The 20,956-nt window shown below is 44.5% G+C and overlaps 1 protein-coding gene and 1 pseudogene across 3 annotated transcripts in view; one reads left to right on the top strand and one right to left on the bottom strand.

The window, feature by feature from the left end:
* Window positions 1-714: 714 nt before the first annotated feature.
* On the bottom strand, window positions 715-823 carry LOC135277081 (5S ribosomal RNA; annotated as a pseudogene).
* Window positions 824-11,105: 10,282 nt separating this feature from the next.
* The window catches only part of PIGU (phosphatidylinositol glycan anchor biosynthesis class U), a 106,934-nt gene continuing 97,083 nt past the window's right edge, over window positions 11,106-20,956 (top strand). For all 3 annotated transcript variants that reach the window (XM_012455151.1, XM_012455150.1, XM_012455149.2), the window contains exon 1: window positions 11,106-11,237. In XM_012455151.1, the coding sequence (XP_012310574.1) occupies window positions 11,108-11,237 (130 nt within the window). In that variant the 5' untranslated portion in view covers window positions 11,106-11,107. The remainder of the gene's footprint in view (window positions 11,238-20,956) is intronic.

Raw genomic sequence — 20,956 nt, 5'->3', positions numbered from 1 at the left:
TCAGCTGACCGCAATCTCTGCCTCCAGGTTCAAGTGATTCTCCTGCCTCAGCCTGCCGAGTAGCTGGGATTACAGGCACCTGCCACCACGCCCATTTAATTTTGTATTTTTAGTAGAGATGGAGTTTCTCCATGTTGGTCAGGCTGGTCTCAAAGTCCCGACTTCAGGTGATACGCCCGCCTCAGCCTCCCAAGGTGCCGGGATTACAGGAGTGAACCACCTCGCCCAGCGTTTCATCACTATTATTATTAGCGGGTATACAAACCTCGATGGTAAAGCCTACTACAGACCTAAGCTATATGGTATAGCCTATTGCTCGCAGGCCACAAACCTGTACAGCATGTTACTATACTGGATACTACAGGCAATTGTAACACAATGGTAAGTACTTGTGTATCTAAACATAGAAAACGTAATGCGTTATGCCACGATGTTATGATGGCTACAACATCACTAGACGAGAGAGGATTTTTCAGCTCCACTATAATTTTAGGGGACCACTGTTGTATATGCAGTCTGTCGTTGACCAAAACATCTGTATGCAGCACAGGACTGTATTCTTTTGCCTTCCTTGAACTGACTTCACCCAATGCCTTTAGTACGGTGTGCTGTCCTAAGGCAAATATGGTAAATTCATCTGACTTCTCACAGATACATTTTTCTTGATGATTAAAATGAGGTGCATGACCTAATCTTATTTTTTTATTTATAAAAAGCCTACAGCACCTGGTTCTCCCAGGCGGTCTCCCATCCAAGAACTAACCAGGCCTGACCCTGCTTAGCTTCCGAGATCGGGCACGTTCAGGGTGGTATGGCCGTAGATGCGAGACCTAATCTTAATCAATTTCATACGTTTTCCACGAATGCTAATTCTTGAATGAAAAGATGCAACGTCATTAAAAACTGATTGCAATTCACTCATTCCAGTGGTTACTGAGTATCTTAACACCTCAATTTCTTCCTCTCTAGGTAACCCACATATCACATAGAATCTCTGGTGTCTCAGGAAAAACAAAACAAAACAAAAACCTTGCTTGCTCCTTTATTATCTCCTTCCTTTCTAGTCCCTACCCTTCCTCCTCAGCTACAACAACAAAGTAACCCAACCCAGCTCAACCCAACCCAACCCGACCTAACCCAAATTCTTCTCATTTTCTCAGGCAGAGCAGCGTAACCACAATATCTAGAGCTAACCACTTACCAGCTATGTGACCTTAGGCAAATTACTAAACCTCTTTGTGCCTTGGTTTCCTCATTGGTTAAGGAGAAATAATAGCACCTGTAACAGTACATGTACTATGGCCTGGCACGGTAGCTCACACCTGTAATCCCAGCACTTTGGGAGCCCGAGGTGGGTGGATCACCTGAGGTCAGGAGTTCAAGACCAGCCTGACCAACTTGGTGAAACCCCGTCTCTACTAAAAATACAAAAAATTCGCTGGGCATGGTGGTGTGCACCTGTAATTCCAGCTACTCAGGAGGCTGAGACAGGAGAATCGCTTGAACCCAGGAGGCGGAGGTTGCAGTGAGCCGAGATTGCACCGCTGCACTCCAGCCTGGGTAACAAGAGCAAAACTCCATCTCAAGATAAACAAACAAACATACAAAAGACAGTACATGCACTAAATGAGATAATGCATGTAAAGCACTTAAAATAGTACTTAGCACCTAGTGAGCACTCAGTATTTGCTAGCTATCATTACTATATTCATCTTTTTGTTGTGTAAGCTACTGGATACTTATGCCTTCAGGGTTATTATTTTTTTTTCCAAGGTATGGCTTTTGAATAACAAACATTAGAATTACCTGGAGAGATTAAGGCCGGGCTCGGTGGCTCATGCCTATAATCCCAACACTTTGGGAGGCTGAGGTGGGCGACTCACTTGAGGTCAAGAGTTCAAAAACAGCCTGGCCAGCATGGCGAAACCCCTTCTCTACTAAAAATACAAAATTTAGCTGGGTGTGGTGGCACGTGCCTGTAATCCCAGCTACTTGAGAGGCTGAGGCAGGAGAATCACTTGGACCCGGGAGGTGGAGGTTGCAGTGAGTTGAGATCACGCCACTGCACTCCAGCCTGGGCTACAAGAGTGAAACTATGTCTCAGAAAAAATAAAAATAAAAAAAGGCCAGGCACAGTGTCTCACACCTGTAATCCTAGCACTTTGGGAGGCTGAGGTGGGCGGATCACGAGGTCAGGAGATCAAGACCATTGTGGGCAACATGATGAAACCCCATCTCTACTAAAAAATACAAAAAAATTTTCTGGGCGTGGTGGCGCAAGCCCGTAGTCCCAGCTACTCGGGAGGCTGAGGCAGGAGAATTGCTTGAACCCAGGAGGCGGAGATTGCAGTAAGCTGGGATCATGCCACTGCACTACATCCTGGGCGACAATGCAAGACTCCGTCTCAAAAAAAAAATAAATAAAAGAATTACCTGGAGTATTAAAAATGTAGATTCCTAGGTTCCACCCCAGACCTAGTTTCTAGGACAGAACTAGAAAATTTACACTTAAAAAATCTAGGCTGGTCATGCCAGTAATCCCAGCACTTTGGGAGACTGAGGTAGAAGGATCGCTTGAGCCCCAGAGTTCAAGACTACCCTGGGCAACATAGCAAAATCCCAACTCTATTTAAAAAATAAAGAATAAATAAAATAAAAAATACATCTCCCAAGTAATTCTGATGCTTAGTAATTTTTTTTTAAGATATCAGGATGTAAATTGGGCCTAGTGGCACTCGAAAGGCTCAGATGGGAGGATCACTTGAGGCCCAGAATTTGAGGCTGTAGTGCATTACAAATGCCCCTATAAATAGCCACTGCACTCCAGCCTGGACAACACAGTGAGACCTGGTCCCTAAAAATAAAAAGTATTTAGATATAATACACATACCATAAAATTCACCCATTTAAAGTGTATATATAAATAGTTCAGTGGGTTTTTAGTATATTCAGAGTAGTACAAGCATCACCACATCTATTTACTTTTTTGTTTGTTTGTTTTGAGAATTAGTCTTGCTCTGTCGCCCAGGCTGGAGTGCAGTGGTGACATCTCGGCTCACTGCAACATCCACCTCCTGGATGCAAGCAATTCTCCTGCCTCAGCCTTCTGAGTAGCAGGGACTACAGGCACCCGCCACCATGCCCATCGCATTTTTGTATTTTTAGTAGAGACAAGGTTTTACCATGTTGGCTAGGATGATCTTGATTTCCTGATCTCATGATCCATACACCTCGGCCTCCCAGAGTGCTGGGATTACAGGTGTGAGCAACTGCATCCAGTTAATTTTTGTATTTTTAGTAGACATGGAGTTTCACCATATTGGCCAGGCTGGTTTGGAACGCCTGACCTCAAGTGATCTTCATTCTCCCAAAGTTCTGGGATTACAGGCATGAGCCACTGCGCCTGGCCTTTTTTTTTTTTTTTTTTTTTTTTGAGATAGAGTCTCACTCTGCCACCCAGGCTGGAGAGCAGTGGCTGGATCCCAGTTCACTACAGCCTCCGCCTCCCAGGTTCAAGATATCCTCCTGCCTCAGCCTCCCAGATAGCTGGAAGTACAGGTGTTTGCCACCACTCCTGGCTATTATTTTCTTTCTTTTTTTTTTTTTGTATTTTTAGTAGAGACAGGGTTTTACTGTGTTGGCCAGGCTGGTCTTGAAGTCCTGACCTCAAGTGATCCACCCACCTCCGCCTCCCAAAGTGCTGTGATTACAGGTGTGAGCCACCACACCCAGCATCACAATCTAATTTTAGAATATTTTCATCTCCCCTGAAAGAAACTCTGTACCTATTAGCAGTCATTTCCCATGCCTTACTCCCCCAGTCACCACCCCCAGCCCTAGGCAAGCACTAATCTACTTTCTGCCTCTATAGATTTGACTATTCTGGACATTTCTCTCTTTTAAAAAATTTTTTGAGGAAGGGTCTCACTGTCACCCAGGATAGAGTACAGTGGCGTGGTCTCAGCTCACTGCAACCTCCGCCTCCCGGGTTCAAGCCATTCTCCTGCCTCAGCCTCCTGAGTAGCTGGGACTACAGGCACCCGCCACCACACCCGGCTACTTTTTGTATTTTTAGTAGAGATAGGGTTTCACCATGTTGGCCAGGCTGGTCTCAAACTCCTGACCTCAGGTGGTCCACCCACCTTGGCCTCCCAAAGTGCTGGGATTACAGGCATAAGCCATTGAGCCAGGCCATGTTTTACCTTTTAATAGAGACTGAGTCTCCCTATGTTGCTCAGGCTGATATCGAACTTCTGGGGTCAAGCAATCCTCCTGCCTCAGTTTCTCAAAGTGCTGGGATTACAGGTGTGAGCCACCACCCCACCCATGGACATTTCATATAAATGGAATTATATAGCATGTGGTCTTTTGTGACTGGCTTATTTCATTTAGCATAATGTCTTCAAGGTTTATCTATGTTGTAGCATGGACCAGTACCTCATTATTTTTTTACTGACCAGTTATATTAGATTGTAGATATACCACACCACATCTTGTTTATCCATTCATGGGCAAACAAAGTGAACATTTGGGTTATTTCCATTTCTTGGTTTTATGAATGAGCTGTAAACATTTGTGCATAAGTTTTTGTGTGGACGTATGTTTGCATTTCTCTCAGATATATAGCTAGGTGTTGAGTTGGTGGGTCATAAGGCAACTCTGTTTAACATTTTGATAAACTACCAATCTGTTTTCCAAAGTGGCTAGAATATCTTATGTTCCCACCTGCCATGTGTAAAAGCTCTACTTTCTCCATTTCCTTGCAAAACACTTGTTACTGTCAGTCTTTTTTAAAATTAATTATTATTTTTTTTTTGAGACAGAGTCTCACTGTCACCCAGGCTGGAGTGCAGTGGTGCAATCTTGGCTCACTGCAACCCCCTGGGTTCAAGCAATTTTCCTGCCTCAGCCTCCTAGTAGCTGGGATTACAGGCACGTGCTACCACACCCAGCTAATTTTTGTATTTTTAGTAGAGGTGGGGTTTTGCCAGGCTGGTCTTGAACTCCTGACCTCAAATGATCCGCCTGCCTCGGCCTCCCAAAGTGCTGGGATGACAGGCATGAGCAACCGTGCACGGCCTACTGTCAGTCTTTTATTTATTTATTTTTAATCTTTTTTTTTTTTAGATTATTCACCTGGGTGCAGGTGGGCTAAGGCCGAAAAGGGAGTTAGCCTGTCAGTCTTTTATTATAGCTATCCTAACGAGTTTGAAATGGTATCTCATTGTGGTTTTGATATGCATTTCTCTAAAAAGTGATAATGTCGAGCATCTTTTTACATGCTTATTTCTTCTTTGGTGATATGTCTATTCAAATCCTTTTCTCATTTGGGCATTTGTCTATTACTGTCTTTTTATTACTGAGTGGTAAGAGTTCTTTAAACTTTCTGGATAAGTCCCTAGTCAACTATATGTAGATATTTTCTCCCATTCTATGGGTTTTTTTTTTTTTTTTGAGACAGAGTCTCGCTCCAGGAGCCAGGCTGGAATGCAGTGGTGGGACCTCGGCTCACTGCAACTTCTGCCTCCCGGGTTCAAGCAATTCTCTTGCCTCAGCCTCCCAAGTAGCTGGAACTACAGGTGTGTGCCACCACTCCCAGTTCATTTTTGTATTTTTAGTAGAGACAGGGTTTAACCATGTTGGCCAGGATGGTCTCGATCTCGACCTCATGATCCGGCCTCCCAAAGTGCTGGGATTACAGGTGTGAGCCACCGCGCCCAGCCGGGTTTATTTATTTATTTATTTATTTGAGAGAGAGGGTCTCACTCTGTTGCCCAGGTTGGAATGCAGTGGCACAATCTTGGCTCACTGCAACCTCCACCTCCTCGGCTCAAGTAGTCCTCCCAACTCAGCCTCCTGAGTAGCTGGGACTACAGGTGCATGCCACCATGCCCGGCTCATTTTCATATACTTTTTTTTAGAGATGGGGTTTCACCATGTTGTCCAGGCTGGTCTCCAACTCCTGAGCTCAAGCAATCTGCCCGTCTTAGCCTCTCAGAGTGTTGGGATACAGGTGTGAGCCATTGCATCTGGCCTTTAATTTTTTTTTTTTTTTTTTTTGAGACAGTCCCACTCTGGTGACCAGACTGGAATGCAGTGGCACCGTCTCTACTCACTGCAACCTTCACCTCCTAGATTCAAGGTGTGAGCCACTGAGCCCAGTAATTTTTATTTCTTGATGGTGTCCTTTGGAGAACAAAAAGTTTTAATTTTGATAAAGTCCAATTTATTTATTTCTCCCCTTTTTTTTTGCCTGTGCTTTTGGTGTTGTATCTAACAAACCATTGCCTAATTAAAGGTCATAAAGCTTTACTCCTATGTTTTCTTCTACAAACTTTACAATTCTAGCTTCTGTATTCGGGTCTCATGTTTTTATTAAGAACCACTGGTTTTATGCATACTTCAGGCACACTCATTTTGAGAACCATTGGTTTGGGTCACATCTTGTCTACAATGGCTAATCAATGCTTTTCCTAAAGATAACCTTCACCCCAACATGATTTTTAAGACTTCTTTTAGAATGATGTAAATAATACAACAGTTAACTAACATTTACTGAGCACTGGGTATGTGCTAAGCATTTTACATTGTATAACCTTGCTCAGTCTTCACTATGAGGTTAGTGTTACAATTACTTCCACTTTTTATGATGTAATACACTTCACTCTAAGATGATGCAATACATATATCTCCTTCTTTTATGTAAAAGGAGAAACCAAAACCTACATCTTTAAGAAGGAAAGCTGTGCAGACTAAACAGCAGGGGCTCAAGGACAAGTACCCCTCTAATTTCTTCATGATCCCCTTCCCCAAAGGAGACCCTGCCCATTTTATTGGTCCAGAAAGCTATCAGCCCCAGGACTGATTTTTGCATTCTTTTAGAATCCCACTCCCATTTTTTCTTTTTCTTTCTTTTCTTTTCTCTTTTTTTTTTGAGACAGTCTTGCTCTGTCATCCAGGCTAGAGTGCAGTGGTGCGTTCTCGGCTCATTGCAACCTCCAATCCTTGGGTCCAAGCGATTCTCCTGTCTCAGCTTCCCAAGTAGCTGGGATTAGAGGCGCCCGTCGTCACCTCACCCAGCTAATTTTTTGTATTTTTAGTAGACATGGAGTTTCACCATGTTAGCCAGGCTGGTCTCAAACTCCTGACCTCAGGTGATCCACCACCTCAGCCTCCCAAAGTGCTGAGATTACAGGTGTGAGCCACCTCGCCTGGCCATTTTTCTTCTTTTTTTCTTTTCAGACAAGGTCTTGCTCTGTCATCCAGGCTGGAGTGTAGTGGTGCGATCTTGGCTTGCTGCAGGTTCAACCTCCCAGGCTCAAGTGATCCTCCCACCTCAGCCTTCCCAGTAGCTGAGACTACTTTTTATTTACGGCTAATTTTTATTTTTATTTTTTAAAATTTTTTGTAGAGACAGGTTTCACCATGTTGCCCAGGCTGGTCTCAAACTCCTGGGCTCAAGCAATCCTCCTGCCATGGCCTCCCAAAGTGCTGGGATTACAGGTGTGAGCCACTGCACCTGGCCTACTCTCCCTTTTCTTTCTCTCATTATGGTTTGTGATTTTGCTTTTACTTATGTTTTTTTTTTTAATTTAGGGTTTTTTTTTTTTTAGCCCCGCCCTGCTTTGTTTAGTTTTTCTTGAGATGGAGTCCTGCTCTGTCATCCAGGCTGGAGTGCAGTGGCCCAATCTCAGCTCACTGCAACCTCTGCCTCCTGGGTTCAAACAATTCTCCTGCCTCAGCCTCCTGAGTAGCTGCGATTACAGGCACCTGCCACCATACCCAGCTAATTTTTGTATTTTTGGTGGAGATGGGGTTTCACTATGTTGGTCAGGCTGGTCTCGAACTCTTGACCTCGTGACCTGCCTGCCTCAGTGTCCCAAAGTGCTGGGATTACAGGCGTGAGCCACTGCGCCCACCTACTTATGTTATTTTTTAACTACTGTATGGATCTCTTCAACTGCGTTCCAAGCAACATAAGGGCCAAGGCAGATGGTGCCATTTTGTCACTGCAATATTCCCCAACACCCAATATAGGGCTTGTGGGAACATAGAGACGTTTGAAAAATGTACACCTGATCACATAATTTCTGATTTAAAATTCTCCAATGGCATATGGATTGAACTTTGAATAAAGCCCAAATTCTCAACCATGGTCAATAGGTCCCTCCCTGATTGCCCCTTGTCTCTCCATCCACAGCTTCTACTACTCTCTCCACTTGAGCCATAGTTGTTTCTTCTGCTCCTCAAACACACCTTGGTCTTTCCCCACTCAGTCTGTTCCTTCTGCTTGAAGCTCGGATTAATTTCTCATTCTTTAGGTCTCAGCTCAAATGTCACCTCTGTCTAGAGCCTTCCCTGATCACCTTGCCCAGTGTTACCACCATTATTATCACACCAGCAGTGATTCTCAATCATTCACTGTTTCGTTTTCTTTTCTCTGGTTTTTTTTTTTTTTGAGACAGAGTCTTGCTCTGTCACCCAGGCTGGAGTGCTGTGGCACTATCTCGGCTTGCTGCAGCTTCTGCCTCCCAGGTTCAAGCAATTCTCTTGCCTCAGCGCCCTGAGTAGCTGGGACTACAGAGGGACACCACCATGCCCAGGTGTTTGTAATTTTAGTAGAGCCAGCGTTTCACCATGTTGGCCAGGTTGGTCTCCTGACCTCAGGTAATCCACCCACCTCGGTCTTCCAAAGTGCTGGGATTACAGGCATGAGCCACCACGCCCAGCCTACTGTTTCATTTTCTTCACAAATATGAAATTTCCTTGCACATCTATTTAGTATTATTGCTAATATTTAAGCACTTACGATACATTAATGAAGTGTGCTGCTTAATGCTTAACAATGGGCTCTCCAAACCCCAAACACCTGATTTGTAGTGTTTGCTGATTCCTGTGATGTAAACACTCCCATCGGGAGGGATTTTTCAATCAACCAGCCTGAGGAAACTGAACATTATTTGGGAAGAGAAAGATGGTATTTGCCTGCCACACTGATAGAGCGGTGGTAAATAATCTCAAAAGCCCATATAAAACGAAAGTGCAGTAAAATAATTAGAAAGTGACGTGTTAAATATGTATTTCCTTGTTTCTTTTCTTTTTTTTTTTTTTTTTTGAAACAGAGTTTCACTCGTTACCCAGGCTGGAGTGCAATGGCGCGATCTCGGCTCACCGCAACCTCCGCCTCCTGGGTTCAGGCAATTCTCCTGCCTCAGCCTCCTGAGTAGCTGGGATTACAGGCACGCACCACCATGCCCAGCTAATTTTTTGTATTAGTAGAGACGGGGTTTCACCATGTTGACCAGGATGGTCTCGATCTCTTGACCTCGTGATCTACCCGCCTCGGCCTCCCAAAGTGCTGGGATTACAGGCTTGAGCCACCGCGCCCGGCTTCCTTGTTTCTTTCTTTTTCGAGACCAAGTTTCACTCTTGTTGCCCAGGCTGGAGTGTAATGGCACGATCTCAGTTCATTGCAACCTCCGCCTCCCGAGTTCAGGTGATTCTCCTGCCTCAGCCTTCTGAGTAACTGGGATTATAGGCATGCACCACTACGCCTAATTTTTGTATTTGTAGTAGAGACGGGATTTCACCATGTTAGTCAGGCTGGTCGATTCACTTGCCCCGGCCTCCCGAAGTGCTGGGATTATAGGAGTAAGCCACCGTGCCTGGCCTCTTGTTTTCAGTATAAGTCATTTAACTGTAAGTTTATATAACTTAATTTTCAAAAATGGCTGTTTAAAAGCGACTGGGAAAATTTCTAAGCCTTCCTCAACTGTCCCTAGTGAGCCTACAATCAGCACATTTTTCAGCATGGAAGGGTTAAGCGGCTTCTTGAAGGTCACAGAGCTAATAAATCAGTCTACTACTCTAAAACGTTTCCAGCGAACCTAACATAGTGTCTGGCAAGTAGTTGGCGTTTAACAAACAATTGCCAGAATAAATAAAAAATAAAAATACACATTTAACACTCTAAAAACATAAAAGGTGGCGGGGCCCAGTGGCTGAAGCCTGTAATCCCAGCACCTTGGGAGGCCGAGGCGGGTGGATCACCTGAGGTCAGGAGTTCGAGACCAACCTGAGCAATATGGTGAGGCCTCGTCTCTACTAAAAATACAAAAATTTGCCGGGCATGGTGATGTGCGCTTGTAGTCCCAGCTACTCGAGAGGCTGAGACAGAAGAAGTGCTTGAACCCGGGAGCCGGAGGCTGCAGTGAACCGAGATCGTGCCACTGCACTCCAGCCCAGGCGACAGAACGCGACTCCATCTCAAAAACAAGAACAAAAACAAACAAAAAAGCATGAAAGGTACGAGCCTGGGCAACATGGTGAAAGCCCGTCTCTACTAAAAATACAAAAACAGCCGGGCGTGGTGGCGGGCATCTGTGGTCCCAGCTACTCTGGAGCCTGGGAGGTCCAGGCTGTAGTTAGCCGAGATCACCCCACTGGACTCCAGCCTCGGCGACGGGAGTGAGATCCTGTCTTGAAAACAACAACAACAACAACAACACCAAACATAAAAGATAAACATTTCGGGCAGGGCGCGGTGACTCACGCCTGTAATCCCAGCGTTTTGGAGGCCAAGGCGGGTAGATCACCTGAGGTCAGGAGTTCGAGACCAGCCTGGCCAACAAGGTGAAACCCAGTCTCGACTTAAAAAAAAAAATTGGCCGGGCGTAGTGACTGGCGCCTGTAATCCCAGCTACTCGGGAGGCTGAGGCAGGAGAATCGCTTGAACGCAGGAGGCGGAGGTTGTACCTGCAGTCAGCCGAGATAGCGCCATTGTACCCCAGCCTGGGCGACAGAGAGAGACACAGTCTCAAACAACAAAAAAAATTCCAGCTCCGTTTTAGCTGCGGTTTTACAATGCACCTGTGATAGGAGAAGGCGTCGCCCAACACTCTGCACGCAGCTTGAGGCGCCCGCTTTCCGTCGCTCCGGCCCGCCTCGCCGCAAGGCTTTCTGGGAGCAGTAGTCCCCACGTCTGGCAGCTCCCCCGGCAAGGGAGGCGCGTCCCCGCCCGCGGAACTACAGAGCGTGGCGCGCAGGTCGCCAGGCTCTTCCGCCTCCCTCGCCTTCCCTCCCCGCCTGCGCGCCCTCCCCAGTTATCATGGCGGCTCCCTTGGCTCTGGTGCTGGTGGTGGCTGTGACAGTGCGAGCGGCCTTGTTCCGCTCCAGTCTGGCCGAATTTATTTCCGAGCGGGTGGAGGTGGTGTCCCCACTGAGCTCCTGGAAGAGAGGTGAGGCCACGGGCTCGAGCAGGTGGTCGGGCCCCGCCTGCCCTCTCTTGGCCTCTGTGAATGGGAGGCGAGGGTAGTGACTGCCAGTGCGGGGTTCCCAGAGAACTGACCCTCCTGTGGGGTCCTCGAAGAGGGCGAGGCTGGTGAGGGGAGGGGGGGGGACCGCGTGGTGAGGTTTGGACCCTGGGGGCCGCACCACCTAGTGTTGGGGATGTGAGGGGGGTGTGTCCCATTCAGGGTCTTGGCCGTGGAGTGTGGCCTGTGGAAGGGTTGAGATAAGAGGAGGAGGTGCTTGTGGGCTGCGGTTTGAGGAGAAGTTTAGAATTTGGGGCGGGATCTCGAGGAGTGTTCCCTGGGATAAGGGGTGACGTGGGAGGGGGTCCGGGATAAGGGGACTAATTTTGCTTGAGCAAGGAGAATGTTCGTATGCTTAGACGTCTCTTCTCAGTCTGGGACTTACAGGGCAGTTTTTGTTACTGTTCCTTATTAAGTTCTTCATCAAACATTGTTTTATACTAACGCCTTCGGTGAGAAACAGAAGGTGGGCTGAAGGAGCCGCACAGGCTAGTGAGTGAGACAAATCGTTAAAATAATTTATAAAAATGTACTTTCTGTGTCCACCCAATCCTTAGTATTCTGACCCTGAATAAACTGTCCTCTCCCTTTCCGGTTTTCCTAAGAATGTGGATTTGAGCTGACCTTTGAAGGATGTAAGGTTTTGAAAGGGAGATTAGAGAAAAGGGGAGTTCCAGGTAGCAGAAATAGGATGAAAAAACGTAGAAGGATGTGAAATGTCCAAAGCAGGGGAGTAATGGGGTGGAAGTTAGGTTGAGGCCAGAATTAGATGATTTAAAAAAAAAAACTTTTTTTTTTTTAACTGAAGTACAATATACATTCAATGCATATTAAGTGTAGAGTTCAATGAATTTTTACAAACTGTATTCACTCATGTAATGTTTCAGGAAACATTACTAGCACCCCAGAAGAGTCCCCTTTGTGTCCTTTAAATGCTCAAGATTTTTTTTTGAGACAGCGTCTTGCTATGTTGCCCAGGCTGGTCTGGAACTCCTGGACTCAAGCAGCCTCACTTGGCCTCCCAAAGTGCTGGGATTACAGGCGTGAGGAATGGCAGCTGGGCAAAGCTAAAGTGTTGATGTTATCCCATAGAAATTTTGGCATGGGGAACACAAAATGAATGGGTGTTATGAATAGAATTAAGGTTTCTAAAAATGGTAACCCTTTATATACCTTTTCTCATTTAGTCCTCGCATTTATTTCTATGTGATAGATAGTATTATTTCCCCCCTTTTACCGATGAGGGAACTGAGATTTAGAGAAATTAATTTGCCCAGGTTTCCTAGTTGGTGAATGGTAATAAAGATAGTAGTAATTCATGTGTGAGATCGTAGGAGCTTGGATTTGTTACCTCTGCATATTATTTTTTTGTTGAACTGAATGGAAGCCGTTTGATTCATGCTTTCTTCTGAATAACAGAAGACCTGAGGCAGTATTAGGCCCTTCTTCCTCTACTCTCTATAAGAGCATTTCTCATCTCATAATTACTTGTTTATGTCTGGGTTTTCCATACTTTCTCTCTCTCTTTTTTTTTTTTTTTTTGGAGACAGAGTCTTGCTCTGTCACCAGGCGCCAGGCTGGAGTGCAGTGGCGCGATCTCGGCTCACTGCAACCTCCACCTCCCAGGTTCAGGCAATTCTCCTGCCTCAGCCTCCGAGTAGCTGGGACTACAGACACGCGCCACCATGCCCAGCTAATTTTTATATTTTAGTAGAGACAGGGTTTCACTGTGTTGTCCAGGATGGTCTTGATTTCTTGACCTTGTGATCTGCCCACCTCGGCCTCCCAAAGTGCTGGGATTACAGGCGTGAGCCACCACACCCGGCCTTCTCTCTCTAAGAGACAGGATCTCACTCTGACACACAGGCTGGAGTGCAGTGAACATGGCTCACTGCAGCTTTGACCTCCTCGGCTCAGGAGATCCTCCCTCTTCAGCCTCCCAAGTAGCTGACAGCTGGGACTACAGGCGTGTGCCACCAACCTCACTATTTTTTTTTGGTGTTTTCTGTATTATTTTGTGGAGATGGCATTGCACTATGTCGCCTAGGCTGGTCTCAAACTCCTGGGCTCAAGTGATCCACCCACCTCGGCCTCCCAAAGTGCTGGGATTATAGTGTAAGCTATCACACCTGGCCTTTTCCATTATATTATGAACTCCTCAAAGGACTCTTTTATTCATTCCTGAATTCTTTTGGGTATAGCATAGAGTAGGTTTGTAGTTACTGTTGAATAAATGTGGAAGAAAAGAAAGCATAGGATCTGGTTACTTACAGGATAGACGGTGAAGGATTCAAAGATGAGACAATGTTGTTTGGTGATTAAGAGCACAGGGTCTGGAATCTCAGAAAAGGTTTGACTCTCTAGCTCTGCCACTTGCAAACTGTATGAATTCTTCTTCTTATTATTTTTTGAGATGGAGTCTTGCTCTGTCGCCCAGGCTGGCGTGCAGTGGTGCAATCTCAGCTCACTGCAACTTCCGCCTCCTGGGTTCAAGTGATTCTTCTGCCTCAGCCTCCCAAGTAGCTGGGACTTCAGGCGCACACCATCATGCCTGGCTAATTTTTGTATTTTTGGTAGAGACGGGGTTTCACCATTTTGGTCTCGAACTCCTGACCCTGTGATCCTCCTGCCTTAGCCTCCCGAAGTGCTGGGATTACAGGCATGAGCCACTGCGCCCAGCCAAGCTGTATGAATTCTAACATCAGTGTTCCCGTCTGTAAAATAGGGAATTATGTGTTCCCGTTCAATGAGTGAATGCTATGTTGAAGCTCAATACAAAAGTGAAAGCCGAAAAGGTGAATTCTAAGGTTTTGAGTTGAGATACTAGGAAAAATAGTGGTGACATGGGCTGAAATAGATGAATCAGAAAGGACAGAGTAATAAGTGTTTCATGTGTGTATAAGGTGATAGTACAGTATTCACAGGTTTGGGTCTGGAGCTTGAGGCCAGTGTCAGGGTTAGAGAGAGAGATTCGTTAACCATCCATCATCTGGATCTGACTAAATCAGCATGCTTATTTGTACCATTTGGGAGGGAAGGTGCAACATCTGTAAGTATTACTTTTCTTCAATGCATACTTTAAATGGGATGTTTTTTATTTTATCTATTTATTTTTATTTTTAAAAAAAGGAAGAAAGAAAGAAAGAAAGAAAAAGAATGAAGAAGAGAAAGAAAAAGCAAGAGAAAGAGGGAGAGAAAATGGGAGTATTGCTTTATTGCCCAGGCTAGAATGCAGTCTAAAAATGGGAATTGAAAACCTCTTTTATGCCAATAATTGTGCTTAACAATGGAGACAGGAAGGAATAAGGGAAGAAAATAACAAACAAGCAGCCAACCAATATTTCATTTAAACCTATGAAATGCTATGCAATTATTGAGGAGTGATTTACTTCCAATTATGTAGTCACTTTTGGAATAGGTGTGATATGTTACTGATAAGAATGTGTGTTTTGTGTATTTGAAGTGGAGAGTTCTATAAATGTTTTTTTTTTTTTTTTTTTTTTTTTTTTTGAGATGGAGTTTCGCTCTTGTTACCCAGGCTGGAGCACAATGGCGCGATCTTGGCTCACAGCATCCTCCACCTCCTGGGTTTGGGCAATTCTCCTGCCTCAGCCTCCTGAATAGCTGGGATTACAGGCACACGCCACCATGCCCAGCTAATTTTTTGTATTTTTAGTAGAGACAGGGTTTCACCATGTTGACCAGGATGGTCTCGATCTCTTGACCTCGTGATCCACCTGCCTCGGCCTCCCATCTATAAATGTTTATTAAGTTTACTTGTTCCGGGTCTGAGTTCAAGTCCTGGATACCCTTGTTAATTTTCTATCCGTTGATCAGTCTAATATTGACAATGTGATGTTACAATCTCCCACTATTATTGTGTGGGAGGCTAAGTCTCTTTATAAGTCATTAAGAACTTGTCTTATGTATCTGGGTGCTCCTGTATTGGATACGTGTATATATAGGATCATTAGCTGTTCTTGTTGCATTGCTCCTTTTACCATTATGTAGTGTCCTTCTTTGCCTCTTTTGATCTTTGTTGCTTTAAAGTTTATTTTATCAGAGGTGAGAATTGCAACCCCTGCTTTTTATTTATTTATTTATTTATTTTTGCTCTCCGTTTGGTTGGTAAATCTTCCTCTGTCCCTTTGTTTTGAGTCTTTGTGTATCGTTGCATGTGAGATGGGTCTGGATACAGCGTACCGATGGGTTTTGGCTTTTTGTCCAGTTAATAATATATATGAGTTTAATACTGCCATTTGATGCTAGCTGGATATATTTTTGGAAAGGCTGATACTGGTTGCTCCTTTATATGTATAGTGCTTCTTTCAGAAGCTCCTGCAAAGCAGGCCTGGTGATGGTGAAATCTTTAAGTACTTGCTTTTTTGCAAAAGATTTTATTTTTCCTTTGCTTGTGAAGCTCAGTTTGACTGGATAAGAAATTCTGGGTTGAAAGTTCTTTTCTTTAAGGATGTTGAATATTGGCCCCCACTCTTTTCTGACTTGTAGGGTTTCTGCTGAGAGATCTGCTGTAAGTCTGATAGGCTTCCCTTTGTGGGTAACCTGACCTTTCTCTCTGGCTGCCCTTAGTATTTTCTCCTTCATTTCAACCCTAATGAATCTGACGATTGTGTGCCTTGGGGTTAGTCTTCTTGAGGAATATCTTTGTGGTGTTCTCTGTATTACCTGGAGTTGAATATTGTCCTGTCTTACTAGGTTGGGAAAGTTTTCCTGAATAATCTCCTGAAGAGTATTTTCCAACTTGGATTCATTCTCTTAGTCACATTCAGGTACACCTATCAAACGTAGATTAGGTCTTTTCACATAGTCCCATATTTCTTGGAGACTTTGCTCATTCTTTTTTATCCTTTTTTCTCTAATCTTGACTTCTCGTTTTATTTCATTAAGTTGGTCTTCAACCTCTGATATCCTTTCTTCTACTTGATCAATTCGACTGTTAAAACTTGTGCATACTTCACGAAGTTCTCGTGTTGTGTTTTTCAGCTCCATTAATTCACCTGTATTCCTCTCCAAATTGTCTATTCTCGTTAGCATTTCATCAAACCTTTTTTCAAAGTTCTTAGTTTCTTTGCATTGGGTTAGAACAAGTTCTTTTAATTCACAGAAGTTTCTTATCATCCACCTTCTGAAGCCTACTTCTGTTAATGGAATGCACTCGTTCTCCATCAGGGCTTGTCCCGTTGCTGATGAGGAACTGTGATCCCCTGTAGAGGGAGAGGCATTCTGATTTTGGGTATTCTCAGCCTTTTTACTCTGGTTTCTTCCCATCATTGTAAATTTATCCACCTGTCGTCTTTGTGATTTCTGACTTTCAAATTAGGTTTCTGAGTGGACGTCCAACTTGTTGATTCCCAGCACCGAAATCTGAGCAATCCACTGCGCCGGCCAAAACAGCGGTGTTAAGATTGATGGTACTTTTCTGCCCAAGAATCGGCCAAAAGGGGACCCAGTCCCGCTCACTCTGCACCAAGAACTGCCGCGCTGAGGCGCCAGCAAAACTGCCACACCGGCCACAAGAGTCGCGCTGGCGACCTGTGGGGCTCCTCCGCTGGGAATCTCCTAGTCTGTGAGCAACAAAAATTCATCTGAAAGTGTGGCGTCCTCTCGTTCTCTGCACTTTCACTGGGAGCTACAATCCCGAGCTGCTTAAATGGGTTATTTTTTAAAGCAGCTGATTATATAAACCCTAAAAGTCAGACATTTAAAAGTTAAAGTAGGACCCTGGTTTGACATGACATTTTAAGTTTTTGAATGATCAATTCTTTAGGTGAAGGAGCCCTGAATCCAAATTCAAATAGATTTTGATTGGCTATAGTATGGACTGATTTATTTTATTTTATTTTATTTTAAGAGACAGGGTCTCACTCTGTCTGCCGGGCTGGAGTGCAGTGGCATGATCATAATTCACTGCAGCCTCAACTTTATGGGCTCAAGAGATCCTCTTGACTCAGCCTCTGAAATAGCTGGGACTGGTGCATGCCACCACACGTTGGTAATTGTTTTTTATTGCTTTTTGTAGAGATGGGGTCTCAATATATTGCCTAGGTTGATCTTAAGCTCCTGGCCTCAAGTGATCCTCCTACCTTGGCCTCCCACAGTGCTGTGATTATAGGCATGAGCCACCATGCCTGGCCTCTTTTTTTTGAATAAGTGCAACAAAAGCTCTGGAATTAAGTCATGTTGAACTGATTTGGGCCATATACCAATTCTTCAGTCAATTACTGTGGTCTGCCTAGGTTGTGTATTTACCTCTTTGGAAAGGAGGCAGTCTCACCCAAAATGTAGAAAAGGGGGGTTATCCCATAGGAAAAACTAGGGTTCTGTTACCAAAAGAAGGGAAAATTGATGTTGGGCAGGCACAAATAACATACCTATTACAATAGGAAAAATACCTTTTCTGTTACCTATTTCTACAAATCCATCGGTTTATTTGATAGGGTAACTAAAATACATATGAATTTCCAGGCCAGGTTTGGTGGCTCATGCCTATATCCCTGCACTTTGGGAGGCTGAGGTGGGAGGATCACTTGAGCCCAGGAGTTTAAGACCAGCCTGGGCAACAAGGCAAAACTCTGTCTCTACAAAAAATAAAAAAATTAGCTGGACATGGTTGGCCCATGCCTGTAGTCCCAGCTACTTGGGAGGCTAGGGTGGGTGGATCACATGGGCTCGGGAGGCGGAGGCTGCAGTGAGCCGGAGGCTGCAGTGAGCCAAGATCATGCTATTGTACTCCATCCTTGGTGACAGAGTGAGACTCTGTCTTAAGAAAAAGAAATAAATTTTTAAGGAATGAATTTCCTGTTTGACAAAAGCAGGAACTTCTTAAAAAATAAGAAATTAACAATGATATAATGCTTTTTACATGCCAGATATTGTTCTAAGCACTTTAGGTTATGTTAATACACTAATTTGATTTCTAAAATGGCAAACAGTGTTATCAACCCCATTTTAGAGATGAGAAAATTGAGGCATGGAGAGATTAGGTCATTTGCCCAAGGTCACATAGCTAATAATGTTTTGTATGAAGAGCTAGCAATCTTTAGGTATGGCCGTTCCACCAATATCATCTTTTTTAGATATCTGTTAGGAATAATGTTAGAAACTTTCTGCTGTATTTTAGTCTTTTCTCAGCCTTCATCCAAGATTCACAATTAGTATAGGTTTAGTTTTTTGAGTTCAAGGTAGAGCCCAGGCTATTAGTACTTATCTAGAAACCCACCTCTACTACAGCTGTGAGAATCAGGGTTGCCAGGCGCAGTGGCTCATGCCAGTAATCCCAGCACTTTGGGAGGCTCAGGTGGGCAGATGAGTTGAGTTCAGGAGTTCAAGACCAGCCTGGGTAACATGATGAAATCCTATCTCTACAAAAAAGAAATATAAAAATTAGCCAGGTATGGTGGTGTGTGCCTGTAGCCCCAGCTACCTGGGAGACTGAGTTGGGAGGATGGCTTGAGCCCAGGAGGTGGAGGCTGCAGTGAGCCAAGATTGCACCACTACACTCTAGCCTGGGCGACAGAGAAATACCTTGTCTCAAAAAAAAAAAAAAAAAAAAAGAGAGGCCGGGTGCAGTGGCTCACACCTGTAATCCCAGCACTTTGGGAAGCCGAGGTGGGCAGATCATGAGGTTGAGACCATCCTGGCTAATGCAGTGAAACCCTGTCCTTACTTAAAATACAGAAGTTAGCCAGGTCTGGTGGCACATGCCTGTAGTCCTAACTACTTGGGAGGCTGAGGCAGGAGAATCGCTTGAACTCGGAAGGCAGAGGTTGCAGTGAACTGAGATTGCACCACTGCACTCCAGCCTGGGCAACAGAGTGAGACTCTGTCTCAAAAAAAAAAAAAGAGGGTCAGGAGGAACACTTCTGATATCACTACTTTAAAAAGCCTTTATGGCTGGGTGCAGTAGCTCATGCCTGTAATCCCAGCACTTTGGGAGGCCAAGGCAGGCAGATTACCCGAGGTCAGGAGTTCAAGACTAGCCTGGCCAATATGGTGAAACCCCGTCTCTACTAAAAATACAAAAATTAGCTGGGCATGGTGGCAGGAGCCTGTAGTACCAGCTACTCAGGAGGCTGAGGCAGGAGAATTGCTTGAACTTAGGAGGCAGAGGTTACAATGAGCCAAGATCATGCCACTGGACTGCTGCCTGGGTGACAGAGCAAGACTCCATCTCCAAAAAAAAAAAAAGGCTTTATTATAAAATTAAACAGAATTAGTAAGCCACACATAACAATGTATTGCATAGTGAATTATTTGTAAGGTGAACATTTTTGTAACTGTCATCCAAGCCAAGAATCAGAATTTGCCACTCACATCAGAAGCCTCCCTATCACAATCCCCTTACTCTTCTCCTAAGTGACTATTATCCTGACTTTGTAGTAATGACAGCTTTGTATTTTTAAAAGTTTTATTACTCAAATGAACATCTCTAGTTCATTTGCCCTTAGTCTTAGTCTTCTTGCCCCTAAAAAAAGTTTTTGTGTGTCTTTTAAGTCTCAATTTTTAGGGTCCCAGGTTCCTTTTCTTTTCCTTAGTATTTATCTGTTGAAGAATCCAGACAGATCTCTGTAGTTTGAATTTTCCTGATTATATATCATGGTACAATTTAGTATATTCCTCTGTCATCTCTATTTCCTGCAAATAGGTAGCTGGATTCACAGACTAGATACCACTATTTTATGTTTTCTACTTTTTTTTTTTTGAGCCAGAGTCTCACTCTGTTGCCCAGGCTGGAGTGCAGTGGTACGATCTTGGCTCACTGCAACCTCCACCACCTGAGTTCAAGCAGTTCTCTTGCCTCAGCCTCCTGAGTAGCTGGGGTTACAGGTGTGTGCCACCACATCCGGCTTATTTTTGTATTTTTGGTAGAGATGGGGTTTCACCATGTTGGTCAGGCTGGTCTTGAACTCCTGACCTCAAGTGATCCTCTCGCCTCAGCCTCCCAAAGTGCTGGGATTACAGGTGCGAGTCACTGCGCCAGCCTGTTTTATAGCTTTTTACTTGAAATCATTTTAAACTGACAGAACACTTGCAAAGATAGTGTAGAGAGATCTGTATACCCTTCCCCCAGCTTCCCCCAATGTTAGTATCCTGCATAGTCATAGTACAGTAATCATTAATACAATACTATTAACTAAACCATAGTTGTTATTAAGATATTACCATTTTTGCTGGGCACAGTGGCTCATGCCTATAATATCAGCACTTTGGGAGGCCAAGGTGAGAGGATAGCTTGAGCCCAGGAATTCGTGACCAGCCTAGGCAACATAGGGAGACTCCCTCTCTACACAATATTAAAAAAAAATTAGTTGGTTTGGTGGCACGTACCCGTGGTCCCAGCTACTTGGGAAGCTGACGTGGGAGGGTTGAGCCTGGGAGGAGGAAGCTGCAGTGGTTGCAGTGAGCTGTGATCATGACACTGCACTTTAGCCTGGCACCAGACCCTGTGTAAAAAAAAAAAGATTTTACATTTTTTTCACCTTCTTTTTTTTCTGTTCCGTGATCTAGGATTCCATATTGTTTTTTTTTTTTTTTTTTTTTGCAAGACGGAGTCTTGCCCTTGTTGCCCAGGCTCACTGCAACCTCCACCTCCCAGGTTCAAGAGATTCTCCTGCCTCAGCCTC

Source organism: Aotus nancymaae, unplaced genomic scaffold (genome assembly GCF_030222135.1).
Source record: "Aotus nancymaae isolate 86718 unplaced genomic scaffold, 86718_ANA_hifiasm-v0.15.2.pri h1tg000029l, whole genome shotgun sequence".
Lineage (NCBI taxonomy): Eukaryota > Metazoa > Chordata > Mammalia > Primates > Aotidae > Aotus > Aotus nancymaae.
Note: the sequence above shows the minus strand (reverse complement) of the source record. Positions and strands in the feature narration are given on the sequence as shown.